A 26,235-nucleotide genomic window follows, 5' to 3' on the forward strand; every position below is an offset into this window, starting at 1 on the left:
CAATATAACCATGCTTTGGTTATGTTGTCAAATAAAAGTTTGATATGGATAACCACGCAGGTTAAATGGTCAAATGCTTGTCCTTTGTAAAGTTTCCAGCATGTTTGGCGCTTATGCATATACAAACATTAAACAATATAACCATGCTTTGGTTATGATGTCAAATAAAAGTTTGATATGGATAACCACGCAGGTAAAATGTTCTAATTCTGCATGGTGCTACGTAAAGTTTCAAGCATGTTTGGTGCGCATATAAACATCTATATAAAGTTGTAACTTGCAAACGGTATACTAGCTCGACCATGGTCGAACATGGCCGGAAAACGGTATACTCGACCACGGTCGAATATACGCAGAAACGGCACATTTGACCACGGTCGAATATACCGGAAAATGGTACACTCGACCATGGTCGAATATACCGGGAAACGATACACTCGATCACGGTCGAGTTTACAACCCGAAAATTTGATCACTGGTTTACTTTGTGCATTGCTGTATCGCAATCAAAGAGAAAACCATTGAATAACTTTAAAAAGTTCGGTTTTTCTTCCGAATACGCATTATGCAATCTTTTGACAGCTCATCATACACATCTGACAGCTGTGAAATGGCCATTTTGAGGCTTAAAGTATACGCAAGCTTATCAATTCAGATGATTCGTTTTTTCCTTGTGCAAGCTTTAAATCTTTTGTGCAAGACATATTTTGTATAGTATCTATAAATCTTCTTTCTCACCAAGTTTGAAGCCTAAGTATTGAGAATTGCTAGTATTTTTCAATTCCGCGGTGTCAGATACACTGCATATACTTGCATGTAAGCAAAAAAAACAAATTGCTAAAAATATTGCTTGCAAATTTGAGCGAAAATTTTCGAAATTAAAGACTAATTACGAAAAAAACTATTGGTGGGGCTAATTAAAGCCCAGCGAGCCACCCTGCTCCGCGGTCCCTGAAAAAACCCCTAAACTATTGAAATCATCCATAACATGCCGTTTTTCGGTATATTCGACCACGGTCGAGAATACCGTTTTTCAGTTATATTCGACCATGGTAGAGAATACCATATAACTGATTTGCATACATCTATTCAAACTAATTTGTATGTGGTGTATTGAAAGCACCTATTGTTAAAATTTGAATGACTTTTTCGCGAATTTTTGCTCGTGAGACCAACAAAAATTTAAAATTTGTGTATTGGAAATAAAAATCATTTGTAGGTATACAAACAAATCTTATTGCTATGCATCATGCATCAAAATGCTCATGCATGCATGTCAAACATTTATTTAATATACACTTGTGGGTGGGTCCCAACTCTAGCTATAGTTATGGTTGATTTCAATGGTTTTGGGATTTTTGGGACACCCAATACAGGGTGTGCGTGCATGTGACCTAATTGACGAAATTTGGTTTTACAAATGTAGTTCATTCAGTGTTTAGTTACAGGTATATTGCATCCAGTGTGTTGTCTTGTCAGTGTGTTTACTCGAGGAGTTATGGTCGTTTGGCGAGCCAGAATTTGACTACCTATATTTAATAACGTTTTCTCTTAATGTGACATTCTCGTTTGAAACAAAGCTAATTATATTATATAATTATTATAAAATTAATAATATTTCACATAACTAAGCGCGATTATCATTGCGCCGCGTTGATGCCCTATATTCCTGGAAATTGCAAAAGAACCACAGCGTCGATCTTAATCGCACATGCAATACAGGTGTCTTTTGATTGTTTGTAACATATATACAAACATTTGTTATATATCAGGATGCAAATATTCTAGGTTAATGGTTTTAATTTGGAGCGGAAGTCGTATACACATTTCGAATTCAAGCCAGGAGCAGCTAAGAAATATTTGTAAACTACAGATCATTTGTAAACTACAGAGCAATATTTGAACCTATACGTCTGCAATGCGGTGTAAGTTATTAGTGTATTTAATTAAGATGATAATTAAGACGGTCACACAGAATGCATACTTGGTATTTTAACTGCAATGCAACTTTTTTTAAACCTGTCATCAAAACATTCTTCAAGTCATTTCTCAAGTAGTTTAGGTAAGTGAATCTTTTTTTTCTTAGTGTTATATATTATGTGTGATTCCTGGAATTAGGAACGAAGGTATTATATCTGCTTTGAAAATTTGAAAATTTATCATCAAAGCATTAATTCTTCTATTTCCTATCTTTCTAAGAAGGGAATTGTAACACAATTCGAGTGAAATCTATATTGAGCACACGTGATCATTCTCTAACCGCGTTTTAGATAATAGCTAACTTCTCGAAGGATTGAATTGATTCATGCATCATTATATAGAGTATATAGGGTTTTAAAACGAATTCAATAAAAACACTCATAATTAAATAGATTTGACGATTATCAGATAGAGTATCGAATAGCGCATCGAATTAATGTTTCAGTGTTCTTTAAGTGAGTGAATATTTTTTATCAGTGTTATATATGTGTGTGATTCTTAGAATTTGGAACGAAAGACTCTTGCATGGTATTATATATGCTTTGGGAATTTTAAAATTTATCAACAAAGCATACATTTATTTCCTGTTTTTCTAAATGCAACTGCATACGACCGGAAAAATGCCCAGATGAAGGTACCGAAACCACACAAAATCTTTCGTAAAATGAATTACGCGAAGGAGACGGAGCTGTCAAAATATATATGGAAGCTGAAGGAAGCTAAGAAAGCATTTTCTATATCATGGTCCTACCTGCAAACCGTCCCAGCCTACAAAGCCGGTTCAAGATGATGCAACCTCAGCCTTGAAGAGAAGCTATACATTATTATGAAACGCAAAACTAAATCACTCCTGAACAAATGCTCAGAACTTTTCACACAATGTAGACACGTAACTCGACACCATGCAAGACACGATGTATAATATTGAGAATAACAGCCAGACCTGTAATTAGCTGGATGATTGCTTAATAGCGTGAAACTCCGAGTAGCTAAGCTAGTCTTAAATAAATATATTTTCGCTCTGCCGGTAATGGTATATTGAGCGCTCTTCAACCATTGTCTGTCAAGTTCCATAAATCTATAAATAAATAAATATATATATATATATATATATATATATATATATATATATATATATATATATATATATATATATATATATATATAAACGTTAAATCTAATGTTGCGCAGAAATTCCTTCAAAAATCGATAAACACTTTCCAAAATCCTCAAAGCTTCACACGATATTTAACCGCAATTCAGTCAAAGTTAGCCACTCGTGCATGCCAAACGTAAAAAGTGTTATTTCCAGCCACAACCGAAACATCATGAAATCAAGCAAAACCTCGCCAGATCGTACAAATTGCAACTGCCGCGCCAAGAATGAATGCCCACTCCTTGGTAAATGCCTAACTGAAAGCCTCGTCTATAGACATTATATATAATGCCGAGATTACAACTACAAATCCTCCTGAGTCGAAGAACTACATCGGTGTAACAGCTGGTACGTTCAAGACCAGATACTACAACCACAAGAAATCCATAAACAACCCAGCCTATATATGAATGCAAAACCGAACTATCAAAGCACACATGGAATCTAAAAAGACTAAACAAACCATTCAACATCAAGTGGACAATCATCAAATGCGTTTCGGCTTACTCAGCGGGCGGATGGTCATGCAACCTGTGCCTGGAGGAAAAAATGGCAATTTTTAAATCCTCGAAGGAGAACACATTAAACAAAAAAAGTGAATTAACTTTTCGCAAAATGTAGACATAAAAACAGATTCAGCGCAAAAAACTTTAAACGCGCGCGCAATTTTTGAATTGTATCAGCACAAGCACGCAAAACGTCTCACACAAACTTTAACTGCTCTAGAGTAATCATTCGCGTGATAATCGAAGAAACACAGAGTGAAACACACAGTGTAGCGAACAATATATTCAAAATTTTGTAATATTTCATTGATTTTATTTTAATCGCTCTATTAATTTTGATATCGAGCACTATATATATATATATATATATATATATTATATATATATATATATATTATATATATATAACACATATATATTATATATATTATTATATAAACATTATTATATAATTTAATTATATATATATTATATATTATATATTATATATATATATATATATTATAATATATATATATATATATATACAGTAGACCTCACTGAAACTGGTTATTACCAGTGATACTTTACAAAAATAAGTTTTAGAATCAAATAGGTGGTTAACCCTATTTATCTGACATAGGCTTGGAATACAAGTTGAAACAGTTTTTCATATATGTTCATGAAAACTTAGTGTGAAATCTAATTGTGTACCAAGATCTCTTGCTGAAACAATTGGAGTGACCTTTTCCCAAGCAGAATTACATGAAAGGATATGCATCTATTAAAATACTGTAGTCAGTGCATCTATTAAAATGCTGTTTTCATTGGAGCTATAAAAAAGCGGTAGTGCTTTAAATAATATAATAATACTCGTTATAAGTATACCATCGGCACTAGATTAAATTATTTGGTACTCTTGTAGGATGTCCACAATTCGAAATAACTGGCCTTACATAATATAAACTGTATACATGCTTTACGCAAATTTTAAAAAAACACAGCACTTGTATATTAATTATTTTAAGGATTATATAAGAATAGTGCCTTGTATGATTATATGAACCTTTTAGCGAAACTGAGGAATGGCAATGAAGTATACAAACAAATGACCTTTCCAACATAGATCGAAGTGTCATCCGCCAAGCATTAATTTTACTATTCTTTAGAAAAAATTGCCAGCACATTTTTAACGTGACCTTCACTACCAATGTTCTCAGCAATATCGGTGTCAACTTCTCCTTTAGGCTCTCGTAGGTCAGTCATGTGCTCATTTGCTTGCTGATTCAGTTGCTCACTCGGTTGCTCATTCGGTTGTATATTTGAAGAATGCGATGAGTCTTGTTCCATCCAATCCTCTTCAGTGGCCGCGTCACTATAAGGTACACTAAGTGTTGAACAATGGTACAGTCTTTCTTGTATACATTTGGTTCAAAGCAATATATCAAATGTCGCATTTATGAATTTAAGACCAATATACATTTTGATGCACGGGGTTACACTTTAGAAGGGCAGGAGGGATGGATGCGTTTTTTTTGTTAAAACTACGGTATATAATTATTAACGCTATATGCATGCACAAGTCTTAAAATCACGGAAACAACTGAGTATTTTAATAAAATATAAAACAATATAGTAACTCCGTAAAGCGTAAACATTTTGAAAAATATAATTCTCGACTTTTCGACTAAATTATGGGCATCATCTTTTCCTGAAAAATTATATTTTTCAAACTGTTTACTCTTTACGGAATTTCTATAATGTTTTTTACAAGTCTATACATGCATGTGCTAGTATATGCGTTTTATTCACTTTATAATTTTTCTATATTATAAATCTACCTCTTTTTATCTTTATGTGTATTTGTTCTTCCAATGTCATCTTCATGAATACCCTCCTCCACCCTAAATTAAAAATAGACAGGCTCTAGATGCCCAAGGATGTAAATTCAATTCCCGCTTGACACTTGAAAATTTTCCAGATTAATATGAAATTGATATTATTTATGATAACCTAATATCTCTAAGGATTGTTCTGGCCACAATTTTCATCAAAACAGCGCTTACGCTAAAGCTTTCTGTTTAAAATAACTTGAATAATAATACGAACGAACTATATTTAACCATTCAGTGATAATCAAAGAGAGATTTACCATTCTTGGGAATAAAATCGTAACAGCACATTCGGCCTTCGTGAATGATCGCCTTCTTTATACTTCTCTTCATTATCAGTTTTAAGCTCATCATCATCATATACTTCGGAGTATTCATGACTTGACTCGTCTCTAAAGGTACACGATTAATTACTGAAAGCTAAGCCTAGGATTCCAGGTTTCCATTTAGTGCACATGTCAAGGTAGCTGATGTGAAAGAACATTTCTATGTGTGTGCAGTCCCCAATGACCGATTTAAGTACGCAAATAAATACAAATTTAGATGCGGACTATTTCCCATCGGTGGAAATGACTTGCTCACGACAATTATGACTAAATGGAAACCAGGCTTAAAGGGATATGACAATAATCTTCTTTCTAATCTTTCAAAATAGACAAAGATAATTTTTACTGCCGTAATATCTAAGGGGCAATGGTGCACATTTGCATTTTCAGTGCAAAATTTTTGTGATACTTTGCAGTACTGTTGTGAGTTTCAAAATTTCAAACCAGTCAGTGAGTTGAAGACGAGTGGTAACTAATAACTATAGCGTGCGATTGACTCATTAAAAATTTGGGTTATTGTCCGCATTTCGTTTTAAAACTTGGAAAACTCTTGGAAACTCTTTAAAACTCTTGGAAAATTATATTTTTGATCTCAGGTCATTTTGAAAATATACAGAGAACTGACTCTTAAAATTGATGGAAAGGAAGGATAAAAAACGCCTTCAGACAAAAACTAATTTAAATGGATGGTAATCATAGATACGGGTACTATACCTTTTCACTATTGCCTATTCGAAATATATATATGTTTAATTGCTTTGAATAGGCAAGGGGATTTTTCATGTATGTATTGCTAATTTAGCTAGTCTTAAGTTTCCAACGTTTGCTAGTTACCAGTTTCAACTCGTCTTCGACTCACGCATGCCAATAACTTATACAAAAACGCGCAACGTCGCCGTTAACCTTGCTTGAAGTTGCTTACATTATTGCTACACATTTATTTAGAAATTTATCGTTTTACTTTATCACTACACATTTATTTAGAAATTCATCGTTTTCGCAGAAAATGAACACCAAAATATTATATAGCATAGCGGGACTAAATTGTCCGGCAGCTGTTCCCACTCAATGTATTTATAGCAAAACGCAAGGGCTATTATATATTATGTAAGGTAAAATGAAAATTAGCACAAAGCTCACCCCGGTATATCTTCGCTCGCAGTAATTCCACAAGCATCGTGTGCCTCTTGTACCTCGTCATTAACATCTTCTGATTCCTTGTCCTCTATTGTACCACGAGTGAGGTGCATGTCTTCTTCCGTCCTGCAAAACAATTTATATTGGCTCATCTTTTAAACTCAACCATTTTCTTAGTTCTTACCATGCAAATGTTGTAAAAAAATTCCGAACGAATTACACAACATACGTGCTGATTGGACGAGAAGCGTCTTTATAAGGCATAGCCTTGTTAAGTTTTAAACTACAGTGAAAAATGATTATGTAAATGTTAATTTAATTTCAGCGAGTACATAATTAATACATATAATGCTGGTCCCGGTTTTATTGGGACATCCTGTAGTAAAATGACTTCTTTGCAGCTTCCAATTTTACCCTAGGTAGACGCAATCTGTCTTGTACACCGTGATAATCTATCACAATTAAATTTAAAATAGTCCATGAAAAGCTAACGAAATGAGCACGTGAAATTACGTATTAAATTTCCACGTATTATTCTCTATTTACCCTATAGACATGTCAAAGCGAGTTTTGTTTTGTATCAGGAATTTCAGCTTTTTAACGGTGTAATTAAGGGTACTCGTTTGCTAAATTTTGGTGAATGTGATCAATGTGCAATTTCTATATTTAAAGTTTTTACAGATGATGAGACCAATCATGATCATTATCATGATCATTATGATCATTATGATTTTTATGATTATCATGAACATTATGGTCGTCATGGCAACCACATTATCATGATGATTATGATCATTATGATTATTATGACTATTCCGAACATTATGGTTGCCATGGCAACCACATTATCATGATCATTACGATCATTATAGAAGACACGGGAAGTGTCGACGATATCTTCCGACAAAATTTAGAAAAATTCACCGAAGGAAAAAAAAAGATGTATTGTCGTTTGATTGGTGAAGTGAGACAAAAAAGTGCGGTATAAAAGTACAAAAAATAAAGCGCAGTAAAGTGCAAACGATCGACACAACTCCATAAAAACGCTCATAGGGTTATTTCTGTGTATATACTCGAATTAAATTAGATTGAACGTCGAGGTGCGCAAAATGACTATTCTTTGAGAACTGTAGACAGCCACCTAAAATCGTCTGAACAAAGGAATGTTCATAAACATTTTTTGCTCATCTCGTTGTACATATACCTGCTCGTATTCGTCGTAAATCTACAAGGATGACCACATGCCTCTTGCAAGTTGCCGCCATGAACATTTGATCTCGCGTCTTCTGAGTATTCACCATTGCCATGTGAATCAACAACAGGAAGGTATTTTTGGTATATATTTTCTGTGCTCTCCGTCCTGTAATAACGTGGTATTACACCGTTAGGATGGGTGTATTGTATATTTCCTCCAAAATAGACAAATATTATTTCCTTGCATCTCATTCTTCAAACTCGCTGTCACCAATCTTATAGATAATAAAGGTATATGCCGCATCATAAAGCGCCGCTACCAGAGCCGCATCATAAAGTTACTACCTTGTTTACAGCCCATACATATGTTTTGAAGACGCAACATTTTTAGTTTTCAAAAAGTATTAGCAAATTTTCTGTGTTAGCGAACAATTCGAGGTATTAGCAAAACTTAATCGTATAGCATACACAAAAAGTGATCCTAAGCTCTAGATGAGTGGTATTCAAATGACAAGCGTTACCAGAAATTTGGGTCATGATGAGTGTCGAATGTATACAGATTTTAACAATGGCCTTCAACCTTTACTATAAAATACATATACCTAGCAAAAATACAAGGCTTAAAATCACCGTTTCGAGCTCTCAGTAACTTGCCCACTGTTTGCTGACCTCTAAATCAATAGTAGAGCCGTCCATCGCATTGTTTTGATGATCGAATTACTTTCCTTAAGTATCATCCCCGATTTGATCCACTGATTGTGTTGAAATGTGTATCTGGAGGGAGAGGGACCCTGGCATCCTGCCCACCTAGGTGTGTGGTCAAAGGCCTTAATACGTTTGCTGAGAAAACACGGCTAAAACTTTGAGCAATATATTTCTCAATTTAGTGGATTGCAAAAATACCTAAGGTAAACAAAAACGTGGCTAAACAGCTTCTCTATCGGTCAAGACGTCGGCGGCAAATAGCGTTCGAAGTCTGTGGTTATATTTGTATTTTCACTCAATGTATATTACAGAAAAACTCGAAGCTATGATGTATGGATGAGATGCAAATTAGTATACAGGCGACAACCATTTTGATTAGCTATCACGGCCTTTTCAGACCAAACTTTATTCCATGCTTGTAAACAAGCAGTCGAATTGAGTGTTAAGGCCCGCAGAGACAGAAAACGATTTGGCAATTAACACGGTTTTTCAAAGTTTTTACTTTTCCAAACGCAAATAACTTTTTACCTATCAAAATAATTATTCTTTTGTAATCCTTAAGGATAATGCATTTTGACTGCTCTGGCCATATATTCCAAACTTCACTTCCAGAATTTATCTAATTTATATGCTTTTCAAAACTGCAATTTCGCGTCGCGTTGTCGCATTGCGTTCGGTCTGTGTCGATTTGTGATCGTACATAAGCTGACTGAAAATTTATTTGTAATCGCAGCTAGTTCGCTGCCGAAAAAGAAACAAAGAGACAAGTGAAATGTTCTGATTTCATGCTTACCTTCCGCCAAGAGGAGCATACAAGTTTGACATGTTTGTCTCTCCAGGAATTATAGGTAAAGGTCTTTGTAATAAAAAGTTATCCCTAAAGAAAGAAACGATTATTAAAAATAACGGTAATTAGCCGTGGCGTAGCTAGCGGCCTGACAATACAGTCCTGTCCTACTATGCTAATATTTTAGTGTCTGTTGTTAGTCGATCCTTCCCCAATACAATAATTTATTATATGTGTATAGAGACTATGCACAGCAGAATGATGAAATAAAAATCGTATTTTACTGAGTAAATTAATATCACGCAATTTCATTAGCCGTATACGACATTCTTCACAAATGAAAAATTTTCGTATGTTATTTTGGCGGCAATTTAGAAATATATAGGAAATTTAGGGAAATATATGAGTGAGACTCAAAACATAATTATTATATTCAAGACTTTTACATGCACATTTAGCGCATTATCGAGTCTTTTGGAAAGAATATCCAACTTCTGAATGGTAATAAATATGTTTTAATGCGTAAAATTTTGATTTTTGATTTTTAGAAAAACTAATTTTCATAATAGTTTGTCATTTATATATAATTTATTATTTTACTTACTTATGGTTCTTCATTAAATGGGCAACATTTGTCGCTTTCGGGCGATTTTTTGCATCGCAATCACAACATCTGTTGTAGACGTGATACAAAAATGGACGAGTTGGATCTGGATTTTGAAGCATGTTTCCGTTTATCACCACGTTGAATACCTTTAAAATTAATTGCAGTGGTGTTAAATGTACAATATTATATATGTATGATAAACATTGATGATGATAATTTATGATGATGATGATAAATATACCAAAGAACAGTCGTGGCAAGAAATGATTGATTTTGCGACTTAATTTGTCGGGCGGTACGGCCGGCTAGAATCGGTACTGTGCCCAGTTTATCCCTGCCTGGCCTTTGTATTGATAGTCCGAATACTAATAAAATTAGATACGGTTACCAATTTTAGCGATGCCGTGCCAATAAATTTAGTGCACTAAGTGGTGCTCATCAACTGTGAAAACTGTCAAATTTTTAGGAAATGAATAATCATACTACTGGGAACTAAATTGTCAAAAATTTACGTATATGTCTTTTGGAAATCTACATCTACACAATTATTCATCGGCGTTAGATAGAATGGGAAACTTTCGCATTTTCTTCGCCAAAATGCATGTTGGAGCATCGAGCGCAGGAATACATGCATGAGTATATGGAAATCTCCATTATTTTTAGCGATAGGGCGCTAAAAATGGCGTAAAACACTTTGTTTTTTGCTTCAGTTTTTCGGTTTAAGGTTGAAGCGGATGGATAAATTAACAGATATAAACACGTTTACCGACTCTAATAACTCCAATACTGGTTGGTATTCGTGGGCCAGTGTGAAGCGTGTAGGGGTAGTATAGTTATAATTCCGACCCGCGGTATTTTGATTAAACCTGTGTATTGTGACGGAACAACAGCTTATTGTCACAAAATACGGAAAGCACATGAAATTAGGACACATTATTAGAACAAATTTTAGAACAAACATTATCAGGACAAATTAGTACAAAACCCGGAAGTGGAAGCAAACGCAAAAACCGAAAGCGAAGCAAATGCACCCAAAAATCAGTCGAGAAGCCATGGAGGCACGATCAGGAATGAAAATGTTTTAAAATCCATGGACAAAAGTCAAAAACGATTTTGAAAACGCTGGAAAACGACGCTCGTGTGCACCATTATAATTATTGAAAAACATCATGGCTGGAAGATATTATGAATGACCCTTTCAACTTGTTTTTTTCGCAAAAAGAGTTCAATATAAATTTCAATTCCAATTGTTGATCTTTTGTGATCCCTAAGATTTTTTGTCACACGGCGATTGATATAATCGGCGCCTGAACCATTTTTGACAGGTTGAAGCTAGTGGCAATTCTATGGGAGTTTTCTTATCTGTTTATTTGGGTAGTGGCAGCTTCTTTAAAATACTTCGTTTCTTCGTTTCTTCGTTTCTTATCGAAATGAACGCTTTCTGTGTGATATAAGGCTCCATCACAGTTCTTGTGCTATTGAAACAGGACTAGTGAAGCACGATCTAGTTTACATGTACGCCTTAGTATTTAATGTCAATACATTCGTGAAAAAATACATTCAGTTAAAAATATTGAACTTGAAGAATCGTATAATCACAAGCAGAATTGATTTTCAAATCCTCATCTCTCTTTTTGAAAGTAAACATGCAACGTTGGCTTTGATATGTAATGTAGAAACCTCCGTGTAACAAAAGAATACGGTCTGATTAGCGTATGAACAAGTTAAAAGACACGCGATCGGTATTTATTCAACAGTAAAGTCTGTAAAGACCCCGAACTTCATCGCTTCCTTCAATATCATGCTGCATTACCATGGGGTTATGAGTTATCGGTTTTAAACAAAGTTTTATAAATAGTGCAGGCCAATAATGAATGTATATACCTCATTATCCGGTATATTGCTGTATGGGAGAACATCTTGTCTCTTCGCATCTGGTGAACTGTTTGCAATTTTCATAAACTCCCAAATAACAACTCCTAAGGACCAAATATCGCTTGTTTGGGAGTAGTAACCATATTTTAAAACTTCTGGAGCATTCCTGAAAAAAAAATCCATGCAAGCTTTCTTATACCATTTCATAAGCTAGCTGAACTGCAAATTATAACAACCATAATGTAATCACGTTTTGTATATAGCTTTATGTCTGATGCAGCATGGGAAGACTAAAATTCAAATTGCATTTCACGCATCCGTCATCAATTAGGCGAACTTTCATTATGCACTTAATGTATGCTCTCGAGGAAAATAGTGAGTTTTCTCACTATTTCCCGAGATAGTGTACATTAAGTGTTTTGTTATATAGGAACAAAAACATTTAAAAAAACCCCACTTTACTTTGTTATGACAAGAAGCGGGCAACAATTTTTCACTTGTTTCCCTGGCGGGAAACATTGCATTTATTTAAAGTTATGTGACTACGAATGAACGAATCACATTTAAAATACACAGAACCTATATAACAATAAGTTTTAATTTCTGGGTTTAACATTTGCTAATTAATCGAAGAATGATAAACTATACACATGTACCACATAAAGCCAAGCGCACAGGACACGCTTTTGTTGGTCGACTAAATTCTGGCGTGTGCGATGTCATTTTTAAGATTTTAGTCGGCAGGTATTATTTTAATAATGCAGCAAACAGTTGTAAGTAACCGCAAAGTCAGTATACACTGTATAGCTACCATCGAAGATCTTTATCAATAGGTTCGCAGTATATCGCATTCGGATCCACCTCTCCAATAGACATTCCAAGACGGCCTAGTTTGATCTAATTAGAATTGATAATGATGAAAAACAATATATTAATGAACACAATACATAAGTTTGGTCAAACATTCAATAATAACGAGATATGTGTGATACTCCTACCTTGTCAAAACTGACCAACAGAAAGTTTTCAACTTTTAAACTTCCATGCACGATTCCGTGTGTGTGGAGATAGGCAACGGCTTTCGCAGCTTGATGAATGTACGAATTATACGACCCACGAAGCAGGGGAATTTGAAGCATCGCATCCAGAACATTACCCAGCGGAAAGCTTTCGGAAATCTGAAAAATTATTTTTTTATTTAAGTCAGCGCATATATTCAAGAGGTTTACGCGTCCTTTCTCTTCAGTTGCATGGCCATAATGCCCCGTTTACACCACACTCAATTTATTGGTACGGCACGGCACGGCTAAAATAGGTACCCGTGCCCAATTTTATTAGTGTTTAGGCCACCAAAACAAAGGCCGGGCATGGGTGAAATGGGCACGGTACCCATTTTAGCAGTGCAGTGCCAATATATCGAGTGTATAGTGTAAATGGGACTTAAATTAAAATGTCTTATATATAGCTCCGATCGTCCATACCAGCAAAAGATTTATCTGCTTTTGATTAGAAACTTATAAGCATGCTAACATGCTAACATAAAAATATATACATTTTTTTCCAATAATGGATTGGCCAATGGCAACGCACTTCCTTCATCTGCATTAGCTATACATATAAAGTTAAATCTTCACGGTTTTTCTGGAAATTATTTGTGTCCTATAAATAGGGATTACGGAAGCTACTTGCCCATAGAATATCTCATTGGTAGATGACGTCATGTTGTAATTGAGAGTATAAGATCAACGTTTAATTCAACATCAGATCACCCCTGATGACACTAGACCGGAGTTATCGAAACGTTAGGTCGTGAATGTAATCTTTGTGTGGCGATTACTTTCATTAATTAAAACCAGAGTAGCGATAATTCCGATGGATTATATACCTGATTGCTAAAAACTTATTCACTTCAATTCGATAATTACTCTGGCTACCGCAGGTAAAGCGAGTTGAAAAATGGACTCGGCGGTTTATAGGTCTATATCATTCTTCATTGTATACATGCTGTGTATGTTGAAAGAGCATTCTAACATTAAACGGCTCTGTGCAGTATATATAATTATATATATATATATATATATATATATATATATATATATATATATATATACAATCAGTGAAGTATCCAAGATGAAAGAGTGCTCGATATCAAAATTTAATAGAGCAATTTATAAAATGAAATAAAATCAATGCATGAAATGTTTCACGTTTCTTCTGAAACGATCATAAGGCGAATGATTACTCAGAGAACTTTGAAATTAACTGTCAACCTGTATCTTACTTGATTCATTTACAGTTTCAAAGATGTCTTGTCTATTCGGATTTTGTTTCTACTTTACTATGTACATGTATGCTGTCACCCGGAAATAATTAACCATGCATTTCCCAATCGAGCAGGGCACTGAGTCTAGTAGCGAACCGCAAAGGATCTATGGACTGAATAAATAGTCGTATTAAACTTAAACATAAACTGTGCATCGAGAGACAAATGATTTCAGACCTATATTTCCTGTCCCTCCAAACAGTCCATAGATGTTTTGCGGACCCCAGTACCATGCTCGATTTGATCGCGGGCTCTGGTTTCGAGATTGTTGAAATGGCTAATATGAATACGTAAATATCGATCACATGATTGCACTGCAAACGTTGATTTTATGGAAAATCGTTGGAAATCTGTCTTGAAAGTTTCTTAAATGTCATATTAATTAGGCGAAAAATATACTGATATTAATAAAGAAACAAGATAAGCCTTGTTTATTGTCGTTTGTGCGCAAGCCGTTTTTTATTTGACGTGACGGCCGTTTTTTATTTTACCCGCAAAAGTAAAAAGTGACTATACTAACCATTTCCAATGTATGCGGACCGTATGGATTGACCGCGATAACTTTAATAAGTTCCGGACAATCCAAAGTTTTCAATTTTTCGACCAGTTTTATAGCTTTGAATGGTATGTATTCTAGCACACAGATTTCTTTGTGTTCATTACCCTACATGAAATGGAATTGAAAATTAGCTATCCATCGCACATTAATATAGCAACAATAATATAGCTGCATTTTCTAAATTACCCATGGTAGATTCATTTATCAAATATGTGCAGTTTTTTTTGCAACAATCCTATATGATGCTATGCCTATACCCTCATTTCATTGACCTTGTTATTAATAAACATGTATATACTTAGGAAATATGTCTGTGACTTAGTTTTCGACTACATTGTTTACGCGCGCAGTCAGCTTTATACTGACTGTATATATACTATATACTATACATTGATAAGGTTGGTGACTTAATTTCGAAGAAAACAACTAAACTACTAGCCATTTCTTTTGTCGTAAACGACACTGCAAGTATCGAAGAATCGGCACATTTTTTTACAAATTTGCTAAATTTTTTGTTGTGACCATGCGTGATGCAAATTGCCTGATAGCGGCTTTTGAGTTTTGGTTTGAATCACGAAGGCATTATTTCATTGGCTTTTAATTTACGAACTTTACGAAAATTTACGAAACTTTACGAAAATTTACGAAACTTTACGAAAATTTACGAAACTTTACGAAAATTTACGAAAATTTACGAAAATTTACGAAAATTTACGAAAATTTACGAAAATTTACGAAAATTTACGAAAATTTACGAAAATTTACGAAAATTTATACGAAAATTTATACGAAAATTTATACGAAAATTTATACGAAAATTTACGAAATTTAGTAGTTTAGTAAAGGTATCTTAATTTACCTCTATTTTATTATTTCTCGAGTACGAGTCAGTGTAAAGCTGACCGCGCGCGTAAACAATGTAGTCGAAGACTCAGTCACAGACAGATTTATGGGCTTCCGATGTACATACCTCCAGTTTCCGTTTTATTGCACACAAAACTGGTCCATAATGAGAAGGATCTGCATTGTTGTATCCTTCCTGAAGAAAAGATTTTTATGCATGAAAGTCTGGATCAATGAAAAGGAATTTAACTGGATCATAATGCAGATGCCTATGCATGATGGCATAGATAAATAATGGACAGGTGTCCATCTCAGTAATAAAAATATCCCAAGGCAGCCATCTTGCTTGGCAGTGTTTATTGCATGATATACGTCATTTTTGTTATGATCTTTGCCGTTTCACCACAGATATGCTAATATTATATATAATAATTATAATATATATATTATATATATTATATATATATAATATATATATATATATAATATATATATATATATATATATAATAATATATATATATATATATATATATATATAGCTAATCTGTGGTTTCACTAATGTTTTGGCATTTGCGGAGATGACAATTGATTTTAAAATAAATTTATTATTATTGAAACAGGTAGAGTGGTAAAATGTGCTACCGGGATTCTCCCGCATTCTTTTAATTTTTTGTACCACGTGATTAATATTTTTGCAGTGCGTGATGCCTGTTTTTTACTGGACGAGTTGGTAAACAACAAACTAATGTTTAATAAGCAAATGTGTTGTTTATGTAATGTGTCGTCTATTAATATACAAAACTTGATGAAACATTATCTTCTTCATAATTTGTATTTGCTGTCTTTCTGCCGTCTTTCGCCTAGTTTTAAGCATTCATTTCCTTTGAACATTACATCAATGTCACCTTTTCCATTGCTTGCACAGAAGCCATCATAAGAAAACCATTTTACTCAATACTTTTGTACAAATGCTCTAAGTTTAGACCATTTCGTTGTAGGAGTTGTCCTTAGAAACGTCGCCATCGCGTCTGTTTCAAAAACAATGTCTGCCTCGCAAAAAATATTGATCAGGTGTTACAAAAAATTCAGTACAAGAGCGCAGGAGAATCCCGGTAGCACATTTTACCATTCTATCTGTTTCAATAATAATTTATATCAATTAAAAGGCAACAAATTCCAACTAAAACGACAGAAATCAGCCCAGCATGTGTCGTGGCGTGCATGACGTGTACATTTTGGGAAAATTTGAGGATTGCTATTTGCAATCAGAGTTGCGGATTTCGTATGTGAGTGCAAATTCTATTTTTGTTGTCTATTTAACATAAATGGTACCTCAAAACTGTCATCGCAATGGTATTTTTCATTCCAAACGTGTTCTGCAATTGAAACGTAATTAACGACAGTTCTACAATGGTAGGAGGTGTAAATTCACGTCCGTAAATATATTTGTGTAGCGCTAGTTGTTAAGGTCACAACTAGTCTACTAGATTTGGTATACTTCATTTTTTAATATATGAATTTATTTAAATGTTGAAGGTTTTTCGGAAGAATGGACCTAACTGGAAACGTTTTCGAATGACAACAGCTTCGAATGATGATAACAGAACGGCTGCATAACCTCAAATGGAAGCAGACAAAGTTGGATTCTTCATGGTTATGGGAAGCGAATGAATCAAGAGTTTAGAAACAGAATATATTGAAAAAATGTAAGAACATATTGAAAAAAGAACCGTGAAAGTACCTAAAACATCTAGATGAGCAAAGGGAAAATCGTCATCATCGTCGATCTAACAAAATTAAACAGAAAATGCAGAAATAAATTGCGACACTGATAAGAAATAATGAAAAGAATTAACAGTTAAGAAATATAATCACTGTTTGCAAGCTTGTGGTTATGTCGAAACACGATGCTTGCTTCTTTAGTTGTGCATGAACCTGGGTTCGTACACCTCATGACCATGCAACATCGGTCATCTTACGCAGATATCTTGAATCCTACTGAAGTCTTTTTAACAATGCGAGTCGACAAAATATTTTTTATCGTATTTAAACTAACAGAATGTTCCCAGCAGACGTATAAATGTCACTCGGGACAACCACCACTCCCCTTCACACCCTAATGCAATGGCTGCGGAAAGTCGTTAGGGGAGGGGATTGAAATTTCCAAAATGTTTTAAAATTTCTTTTACGCGTATATTATTAGCTCAATAAAAATCTTTCAACGAAAATCCAAATTTATTATTGTGTTGAAAAATTAATAAAACCTCTATACTAACCCCTGGGTTGTAATTTTCTGGATTTAAGTCTTCTTTCTCGAGGATTAACTCTGGAGGAGCACAGATTTTTTTGGATGCCTTTGTATTTTCTAGGAATTAAAAGTTACAAATAAGTAAGTTACGATGAAGGATTTGTATAGGTAACCATGCGTTGGCGCTCATACAAATAGACCGGAACCCTTTTAGATTTCAAGCGCGCAATGCGCGACGGAAGTTGATTCAGTATCAAGGTAAATTTTAGTTGTGATTTAATATTACAAATATTGTGATCAAAGATATTTTGACCACAGAAACTTTGATACTGTAAACCAGCCTTTACTCTATGTATTTTATGGTAAAAGTTGAAAAAGTTGAAAAATTATTAAAATTTATCATGATTTAAACTTCATATCATAATTTAACTTCATAATCATATTTTGTGTCTTGACTGGTGGTGTGCTAGTAGTAGATACTAAAGTGATTTTTATTGCTTTTGGGCAAGAGTGCAACTACAATTAATTCAACTATTGATCACAGAAGCTGTATAATAATGAAATATATGTGTTCCTGTCGACCAATTAGCAGCCCGTAATTTTATTGGACATTTTATCAAGCATAAACCATCTATGAAAATATACACGGAGGGGGGTTGAATTATAATTGAACGTCGAGAGATCGTTCAACTAACCAGAATAGCTACGTACCTATTTGACTGCGAAGGAGTTCTTTAAGTTTTTCTGGCGAGGCTCTAGATGAATAATCATCTTGAAGACATTTCTCTGTTATGATTGAGTATATGGCTTTGGGAATACAAGGTTCTCGTCCTAATTTTCCTCCGCGTATTACCTGTAAAATTTAACATTAATAAGATTAAAAATGTGACCATTATAAATAACATTTTCTTTTCGTATGAAACATAATTTCTTTTCGTATGAAACATAAGGTATAAAAAGTATGGAGTATGTTTGTCACTTTACACTTACAAAAATTCTTGCTTCAAGCGAGGTGAACGGTTTTCTTTTGAAATCCTCATGTTCTGAACATGACCCGTGGTGGTTGTATGGAACGCAACCCAAGGTCAGCAATTCATAAAGAAAGACACCAAAACTCCACGACACAGTCTTCGAATTGGGAGATTCAAATCTGAGTGCTTGTGGATCCATCCATTTAAAATGCCTTTTTTCGATGGCTTTTCTCACCCCAGATTCGTCTATTTGTTCCTGTGTTCGACTGAACTGAAACCCTGTTAATTTTGCAATATTTCTTTCATGGAGAAGAACATTTCCCGCCTGCACTGCCAGATGAACGATGCCCTTTTGTTCTAAACACTCTAACGCATCTGCAATGTTCACAGCAATCCACAACAGCTCCGTCAACGTGGGCCCAAGTGCATCGGATCGGCGATTCCTCAGGTAGTTCAGCAGATTTCCAATTGAGACAGGCTCTAACAGCACACACTTGACACGCTCGTCAAAATCAATAAGCCGTATGATGTTTGGATGTTGCAACTCGATTAAATTTTTGCATTCGTATTCACAATAACTTGGTCGTGAGCCAAGACGCTTGTTAAGAAGTTCGGCCCGCGTTTCCCTGTAGCACTTTACAATTACCTCGAAGCCCTCTGCATACGCGGAAAAAATCCATGAGTGTTTCCCGCCGTGAAGTCTCCTCTCGATTGCACTAAGTGGCAAATCCTTGCCAAATTCAAGTCTCTCTTTACACATCTCTTCCGTATCTGTAACTAATTCTTTGAAAACTCCTTCTAATAAGGAGCTCCGAGTGTTCATATCTTGACTGAAAACTAAAACTCGTGCGCGTTGTTGAAATATGCCCATACAATCGTTAAGTTTCTCTTTTTGCAGAACAGAATATAAATTGCATAGACCATCGATTGCTTTTTTACGTGCAGGATCTGTCCAAAGAAAGCCAATAAAAACTTAATATACAAACTATATCACACTAATTAGATACATAAAAAAATTAGTATCACATTGGGTGATTGAAAGATAAAATCGTTTTCAGTCGTATTGCTGGGGTGACATACGAAGATGAAGAAACTTTTTGTTCGTATGAAAAAACACAACGGTCAATAAAAAACAATTTGTAGCACTATACCGCATATAAATAATGACTGCATTCCGTAAAGGCTAATTTCCACTCCGGAAAACGAGCAGCGGATCGGATCGGAATCATCGGATTAGAACGAAAGATAATCCGCGCGTGCGCAGTCTGTTGAAATTTTTGGCTTATATTGATCCGAAAGCGTCCGAGACCGGATAAAAAAAAGTTCAAACAGTTTTAACTTTTTTTTGATCCGATCCGAAATCACTTCATGGATCGGACCAGCTCGGAAAAAAATCCGATCCGATACGACCCGCTGCTCGTTTTCCGGAGTGGAAATTAGCCTTAAGTCAGAAGTGAATTGCATCCGAACTTTATGTCGTAACAATAACAATTTGTATGCAGAATATATGTGACAAAATTAGTTGATTTTACATCATTGCTAAGTTTGTTTTTTTTTCAAATGACACCCATGCATGTACGCGTCATTCCGTTGGAAAATGAACGAATATTGCATGGTTTGGCAAAAAAAGTCACATCTTTCCGCAGATGGGAATTGGACCGTTCTACGGAATTGAGCGCTCTCTAGTATTTCGTAAACCATACGACATTTATCTAAAACACTAATGACCTTGAATGTAGGAGATCGATTTCCTGTATATTATGTATATGCGAACGTAGCTACATTTTTAGTGCCACACAACTCATCTTTTTAACATGTTTCCTTCCCCAACAGTAAAAAGTTGACCACCAACCTTGACATTCTCCTGTAATTTGAACTAGACTCTCAACAACAGTAACAACATATTTCCACAGATGACTCGAACCCATCTGATTTAAAGACGCTGATAACCAATCGATAACTTGCAAGAATGCTGTGAGAAGACCTTCATCGACCTGGCCCAAGACCTTAAAAAACAAAAAAAACCGGAAATTAATTATCTACCATACGTATATAAGTTTGAAAATAGTACTACAGTGATGGAAATGAAATTCACCAAAGTTGTCAGTATTGAATGCTATTCCACTGCATTAAGACTTTAAAACTGATATGATATACATAGATACTATGCCCGGCCCTTCAAACAAAGAAGGGTATATGACATTAGGGCATTGGGAGTTTTTCGCTACACTAATGAGTAATAATTCCTGGAAACTACAATAGTAATTGACCTAACGTTACCTGCATTTTAAGTGAAGATATCAACAAATAATGTTGCATCCAACATTTGCTTCCCAGATATTTATTTAGATTTCTAGCCACCGATTTTTTTTGCAGATCTGTCTTGATTTTTGCAAGTAGCTTGGCTACATTTGTTATCTTCTTGTCTTTAAGCTTCTTAATGAAAGCGGGGAGCAAACTGATTACGGTTTCCATATCTCGACGAACACGAGACATGCGCGAAAAGTTAGAAGGTTGCACGACCCTTTCTAAATTTGTCAGAAGACTCTTTAACGTTTTCTCGTCATCGAGTTGAAATGAATTTTGCGCCATAAGAGTCAGCAACGATGCATAGAGACTAATTCCATTCATGAGTGTGTCGTTATTTTGAAGCAAGAATGCTCGTAGTTTTGACTCTGCCTGACATATATTACAGTCATTATTGTAGTTTACGCTGAGTGAGTTCAATTTAGCGTGAATTATCTCCTTCATTTTTTTCTTTTGTAATCCACGTTGTGTTTTGCAATATTCATCTACCATTAGATCAAGCCTCTCATTTTTTCTGAAACTCGCGATTTCTCTTTTTGGATATGATATAGAAAAACGAAAACGTTCATTCTCTTCAGCAGTTTTAGCTTCGTTGCTTTCAGCACCTGCGAAAACATAGCGCAAACCATCAGCACCTAAATTTGCATATTCCAAAATAAAATGATCCGATAAAAAAAATATCGAAGTTATTGAGAAATATCGAGGGGGAAATTTATTATAGAACATTTATTATGGAAACCCAACAAAAGAATAATGCTGTCAAACACTCCTGGGTAAGTATGGATAGGGGGGAGGGGGTCACGTTATTGTTGCTGATACGAGAAATACATTAATGCATTAATCTTCAGGCCACTTCTAAACTAAACGTTTTAAAATTTAAATTACTGTTGAATACAACCTTAGATGCTTCAGAATGACGTCGAAACAATTCTGTATTCAAAATCTCACGCAGGGGCTTTGCCATGTAGGGCGCTGACTTTGGCGGGCAAGCGCAGGGCGACATTGCCATCAGTAAAGTTTTGAGAAACAGGGCTTCCCCTATACGCTGGAGGCTTAGCCAAAATTGGAGGTGTATTTTTTTTCAAACTGGTATTTTTTCACCATGAGCGTTTAGCGGGACAAATCGACAGGCTGGCTACGCTACTGCGTATTATATATACCACTTGTCAAAGCACAGTTAATACAATATAAATGGTTTGGAGATCACGTAAAACTACAATACAACTCATTCATACAACTCAACTATTTTGAGGTAAATTTATGCAAAAAATTGTACCTTTCTCATCACATGTCTATTGTATTTTGCACATATAAACCAATAGCAATCAGGCCAAGGTTGAGGAGCTTAGCAAGACAAATGCCATTAGTATAAGTTTGGCTTAAATACAATAGACACGTGACAAGAAAGAAACCATTTTTTGCCTAAACCTAGACAATAACATAGTTAATGAGTTGTATTGTACTTTTATTTTGCCGCCAAAGCATGTATATTCTATTGACTGTGGTCAAAGAAAACCAAACAACAAGATAAACAGCGAAATATTCATTCATAAAAGACAATTTCGAATAGAGAAATAGTGTAAAGGTCGTATGTCCAGTTGCGCTGCATTTGATTAAATATGTTATTCCCCTGGGAAATAATGCGTTATCTCCCTCTCCAGGGGTCGAGCGAGTGACATCAAATTTCGTCACCCTTGCGTGATTCGCTCTCGACCAATAAAACGCTACGAGCACCATACTTTGACAAGTAGTATATAATAATCACCCTTATTTCTGTGTGTAATACTTTGTAGCTATAATTCAAAAAAATGCGAACATGTGATATAATGAAAGAATAAACGACCAATTTTATTGTTGTGGCTATAATTTAATTATATATAACTATAATTTAATTCACCTCTGTGTTCTTCCTCTTCCCCGTGACTAAGATGGATGGTTTCTATTAAAATGAGAAAATGTGAAATGCAATAAAACGAATAACCATAGCTTTATCGCCTAGACTATATACGTAATGCTTTGTAGCTACAATTGTACTCACCTTTCTTTCTAACTTCTGCTTTGTGGCCAAAATTACGAGTTTCTATTAAAAGGCGAGAATGTGACTTAGGAAAAAGCATAACCAATTTACTCTCTGCAGCTAAGTAATGCCTTAATGTGGTTAAAATTTATTTACCTTTCTTTTTTACGTCTTCTACGTGACCAAGATCACGGTTTTCTATCAAAATGTGAAAATTTGATATAAGAAAAAGTATACCCACCTTTATCAACGTAGCTGAGTAATGTTTTGACTTACCTTTCTTTTTTACGTCCTCTTCGGGACCAAGATCAAGAGTTGCTGATAAAAAATGCGAAAATGTGACAATAAAAATTGTGTAACTACATTTATCTCTGTGGCAAGCGTTTTGCAAGCGCACCAACCATTTAGAAGCGGGGAGGAGGGGCACTAATAAAATAGGGCACTTTCTCATAATAATAATCACATGTACCAAAATTAACCAAAAACTTCCATACACATATGAATTAAGACAGTTATAACGAAGTAGTTTCATTTAGCTACTTTTATTTTGCTACTTAAAAATCTCTGTTGAGATCATGTTCTCCTGTACTCCGTATTTTATTTTGCTTGATTATAATTTATTTACCTTTCGTTTTTACTTCTGTTCCGTGACGAAGATTAAGGGTTTCTATTAAAATGTCACATAAAAAATGATGACTGCACCTTTTTCGCTTTAGCTAAGTAATGCTCTGTATAGCCAAAACGTTTCTCTACCTTTCCATTCAGCTTCTGCTTCGCGATCAATATCCAGATTTTCTATTAAAATGCGAAGATGTGAAGTAATAAAAATTACAATTACAATGCTTGGTATGGCTTTGCATAACATCACCAAAAGTAATAAGAAAACCACCTTTATCTCTGAAGTTAATGCTTTTGTTGTAGCTATAATTTTATCTACCTTTCTCTTTGACTTCTGCTGTGTAACCAAGATCGACAGTTCCTATTATAAAATAGGATAATGTTATATAATAGAAAGTGTACCCATGCACCTTTATATCTGTGGCTAGGTAATGCTGTGTAGCTATTATTTCATCTACCTTTCTTTCTTACTTCTGCTTTTGCTTTGTGACCAAGACTATTAATGGTTTCTATGAAAAGGCGGAAATATTATATAAGAAAAAGTGTAACCACAATATTTCTGTGGCTAAAAATTGCACTCGCTTGTTACTATTATTATAAAACTACTATTATATGTGGCTATCGAATTTAATATACCTATTTTTCTTTGTACGCTCTCCCCCGTTGGTTGTTGGCGTAGCCAGCCTTACGATTTTGTACCACTATGTAAATTTCGAGTTATTATAACTATTTATTCTTTAGAAATGTATTGTTTTCACAGTCAGTGAACACCAAAATATTAGCATAGCGGTACAAATCGACAGGCTGGCTACGCTGTTGTGTATTATATATACCACTTGTCAAAGCACAGTTAAATGGTTTGGAGATCACGTAAAACTACAATACAACTCATTCATACAACTCAACTATTTTGAGGTAAATTTATGCAAAAAATTGTACCTTTCTCATCACATGTCTATTGTATTATGCACAGATAAACCAATAGCAATCAGGCCAAGGTTGAGGAGCTTAGCAAGACAAATGCCATTAGTAAGTTTGGCTTAAATACAATAGACACGTGACAAGAAAGAAACCATTTTTTGCCTAAACCTAGACAATAACATAGTTAATGAGTTGTATTGTACTTTTATCTTGTCGCCAAAGCATGTATATTCTATTGACTGTGGTCAAAGAAAACCAAACAACAAGATAAACAGCGAAATATTCATTCATAAAAGACAATTTCGAATAGAGAAATAGTGTAAAGGTCGTATGTCCAGTTGCGCTGCATTTGATTAAATATGTTATTCCTCTGGGAAATAATGCGTTATCTCCCTCTCCAGGGGTCGAGCGAGCGACATCAAATTTCGTCACCCTTGCGTGATTCGCTCTCGACCAATAAAACGCTACGAGCACCATACTTTGACAAGTAGTATATAATAATCACCCTTATTTTTACCTACCTTCCTTCTTAACTTCTGCTTTGTGAGCAAGAACAGGTGTTGCTAGTAAAAATGCGAACATGTGATATAATGAAAGAATAAACGACCAATTTTATTGTTGTGGCTATAATTTAATTATATATAACTATAATTTAATTCACCTCTGTGTTCTTCCTCTTCCCCGTGACTAAGATGGATGGTTTCTATTAAAATGTGAAGAAAATGTGAAATGCAATAAAACGAATAACCATAGCTTTATCGCCTAGACTATATACGTAATGCTTTGTAGCTACAATTGTACTCACCTTTCTTTTTAACTTCTGCTTTGTGGCCAAAATTACGAGTTTCTATTAAAATGCGAGAATGTGACTTAGGAAAAAGCATAACCAATTTACTCTCTGCAGCTAAGTAATGCCTTAATGTGGTTAAAATTTATTTACCTTTCTTTTTTACGTCTTCTACGTGACCAAGATCACGGTTTTCTATCAAAATGTGAAAATTTGATATAAGAAAAAGTATACCCACCTTTATCACCGTAGCTGAGTAATGTTTTGACTTACCTTTCTTTTTTACGTCCTCTTCGGGACCAAGATCAAGAGTTGCTAATAAAAATTGCGAAAATGTGACAATGTGTAACTACATTTATCTCTGTGGCAAGCGTTTTGCAAGCGCACCAACCATTTAGAAGCGGGGAGGAGTGGCATTACTAAAATAGAGCACTTTGTACCAAACTTAACCAAATACTTCCATACACATATGATTAAGATAGTGATAGCGAAGTA

General features: G+C 34.8%; 1 protein-coding gene across 1 annotated transcript in view; it reads right to left on the reverse strand.

Moving 5' to 3' along the window:
• Positions 1-4,693: 4,693 nt before the first annotated feature.
• Positions 4,694-26,235, reverse strand: part of LOC114531264 — a 30,405-nt gene continuing 8,863 nt past the window's right edge. Inside the window, exons 10-41 of the mRNA XM_028552903.1 lie at positions 26,014-26,055; positions 25,894-25,935; positions 25,759-25,800; positions 25,615-25,656; positions 25,475-25,516; positions 24,491-24,541; positions 24,352-24,393; positions 24,168-24,209; positions 24,040-24,081; positions 23,691-23,732; positions 23,571-23,612; positions 23,436-23,477; positions 23,295-23,336; positions 21,371-22,002; positions 20,943-21,096; positions 19,110-20,038; positions 18,831-18,972; positions 18,148-18,236; positions 17,613-17,658; positions 17,204-17,247; positions 15,997-16,065; positions 14,988-15,131; positions 13,143-13,322; positions 12,956-13,041; positions 12,154-12,310; positions 10,267-10,415; positions 9,669-9,752; positions 8,181-8,336; positions 6,980-7,102; positions 5,774-5,905; positions 5,463-5,525; positions 4,694-4,996 (exon numbers count right to left, since the gene is read on the reverse strand). Of these exons, the coding sequence (XP_028408704.1) occupies positions 4,780-4,996; positions 5,463-5,525; positions 5,774-5,905; positions 6,980-7,102; positions 8,181-8,336; positions 9,669-9,752; positions 10,267-10,415; positions 12,154-12,310; positions 12,956-13,041; positions 13,143-13,322; positions 14,988-15,131; positions 15,997-16,065; positions 17,204-17,247; positions 17,613-17,658; positions 18,148-18,236; positions 18,831-18,972; positions 19,110-20,038; positions 20,943-21,096; positions 21,371-22,002; positions 23,295-23,336; positions 23,436-23,477; positions 23,571-23,612; positions 23,691-23,732; positions 24,040-24,081; positions 24,168-24,209; positions 24,352-24,393; positions 24,491-24,541; positions 25,475-25,516; positions 25,615-25,656; positions 25,759-25,800; positions 25,894-25,935; positions 26,014-26,055 (4,151 nt within the window). The 3' untranslated portion in view covers positions 4,694-4,779. The remainder of the gene's footprint in view (positions 4,997-5,462; positions 5,526-5,773; positions 5,906-6,979; positions 7,103-8,180; positions 8,337-9,668; positions 9,753-10,266; positions 10,416-12,153; positions 12,311-12,955; positions 13,042-13,142; positions 13,323-14,987; positions 15,132-15,996; positions 16,066-17,203; positions 17,248-17,612; positions 17,659-18,147; positions 18,237-18,830; positions 18,973-19,109; positions 20,039-20,942; positions 21,097-21,370; positions 22,003-23,294; positions 23,337-23,435; positions 23,478-23,570; positions 23,613-23,690; positions 23,733-24,039; positions 24,082-24,167; positions 24,210-24,351; positions 24,394-24,490; positions 24,542-25,474; positions 25,517-25,614; positions 25,657-25,758; positions 25,801-25,893; positions 25,936-26,013; positions 26,056-26,235) is intronic.

Source organism: Dendronephthya gigantea, unplaced genomic scaffold (genome assembly GCF_004324835.1).
Source record: "Dendronephthya gigantea isolate DGI-Jeju-01 unplaced genomic scaffold, DenGig_1.0 000070F, whole genome shotgun sequence".
Taxonomy (NCBI): domain Eukaryota; kingdom Metazoa; phylum Cnidaria; class Anthozoa; order Malacalcyonacea; family Nephtheidae; genus Dendronephthya; species Dendronephthya gigantea.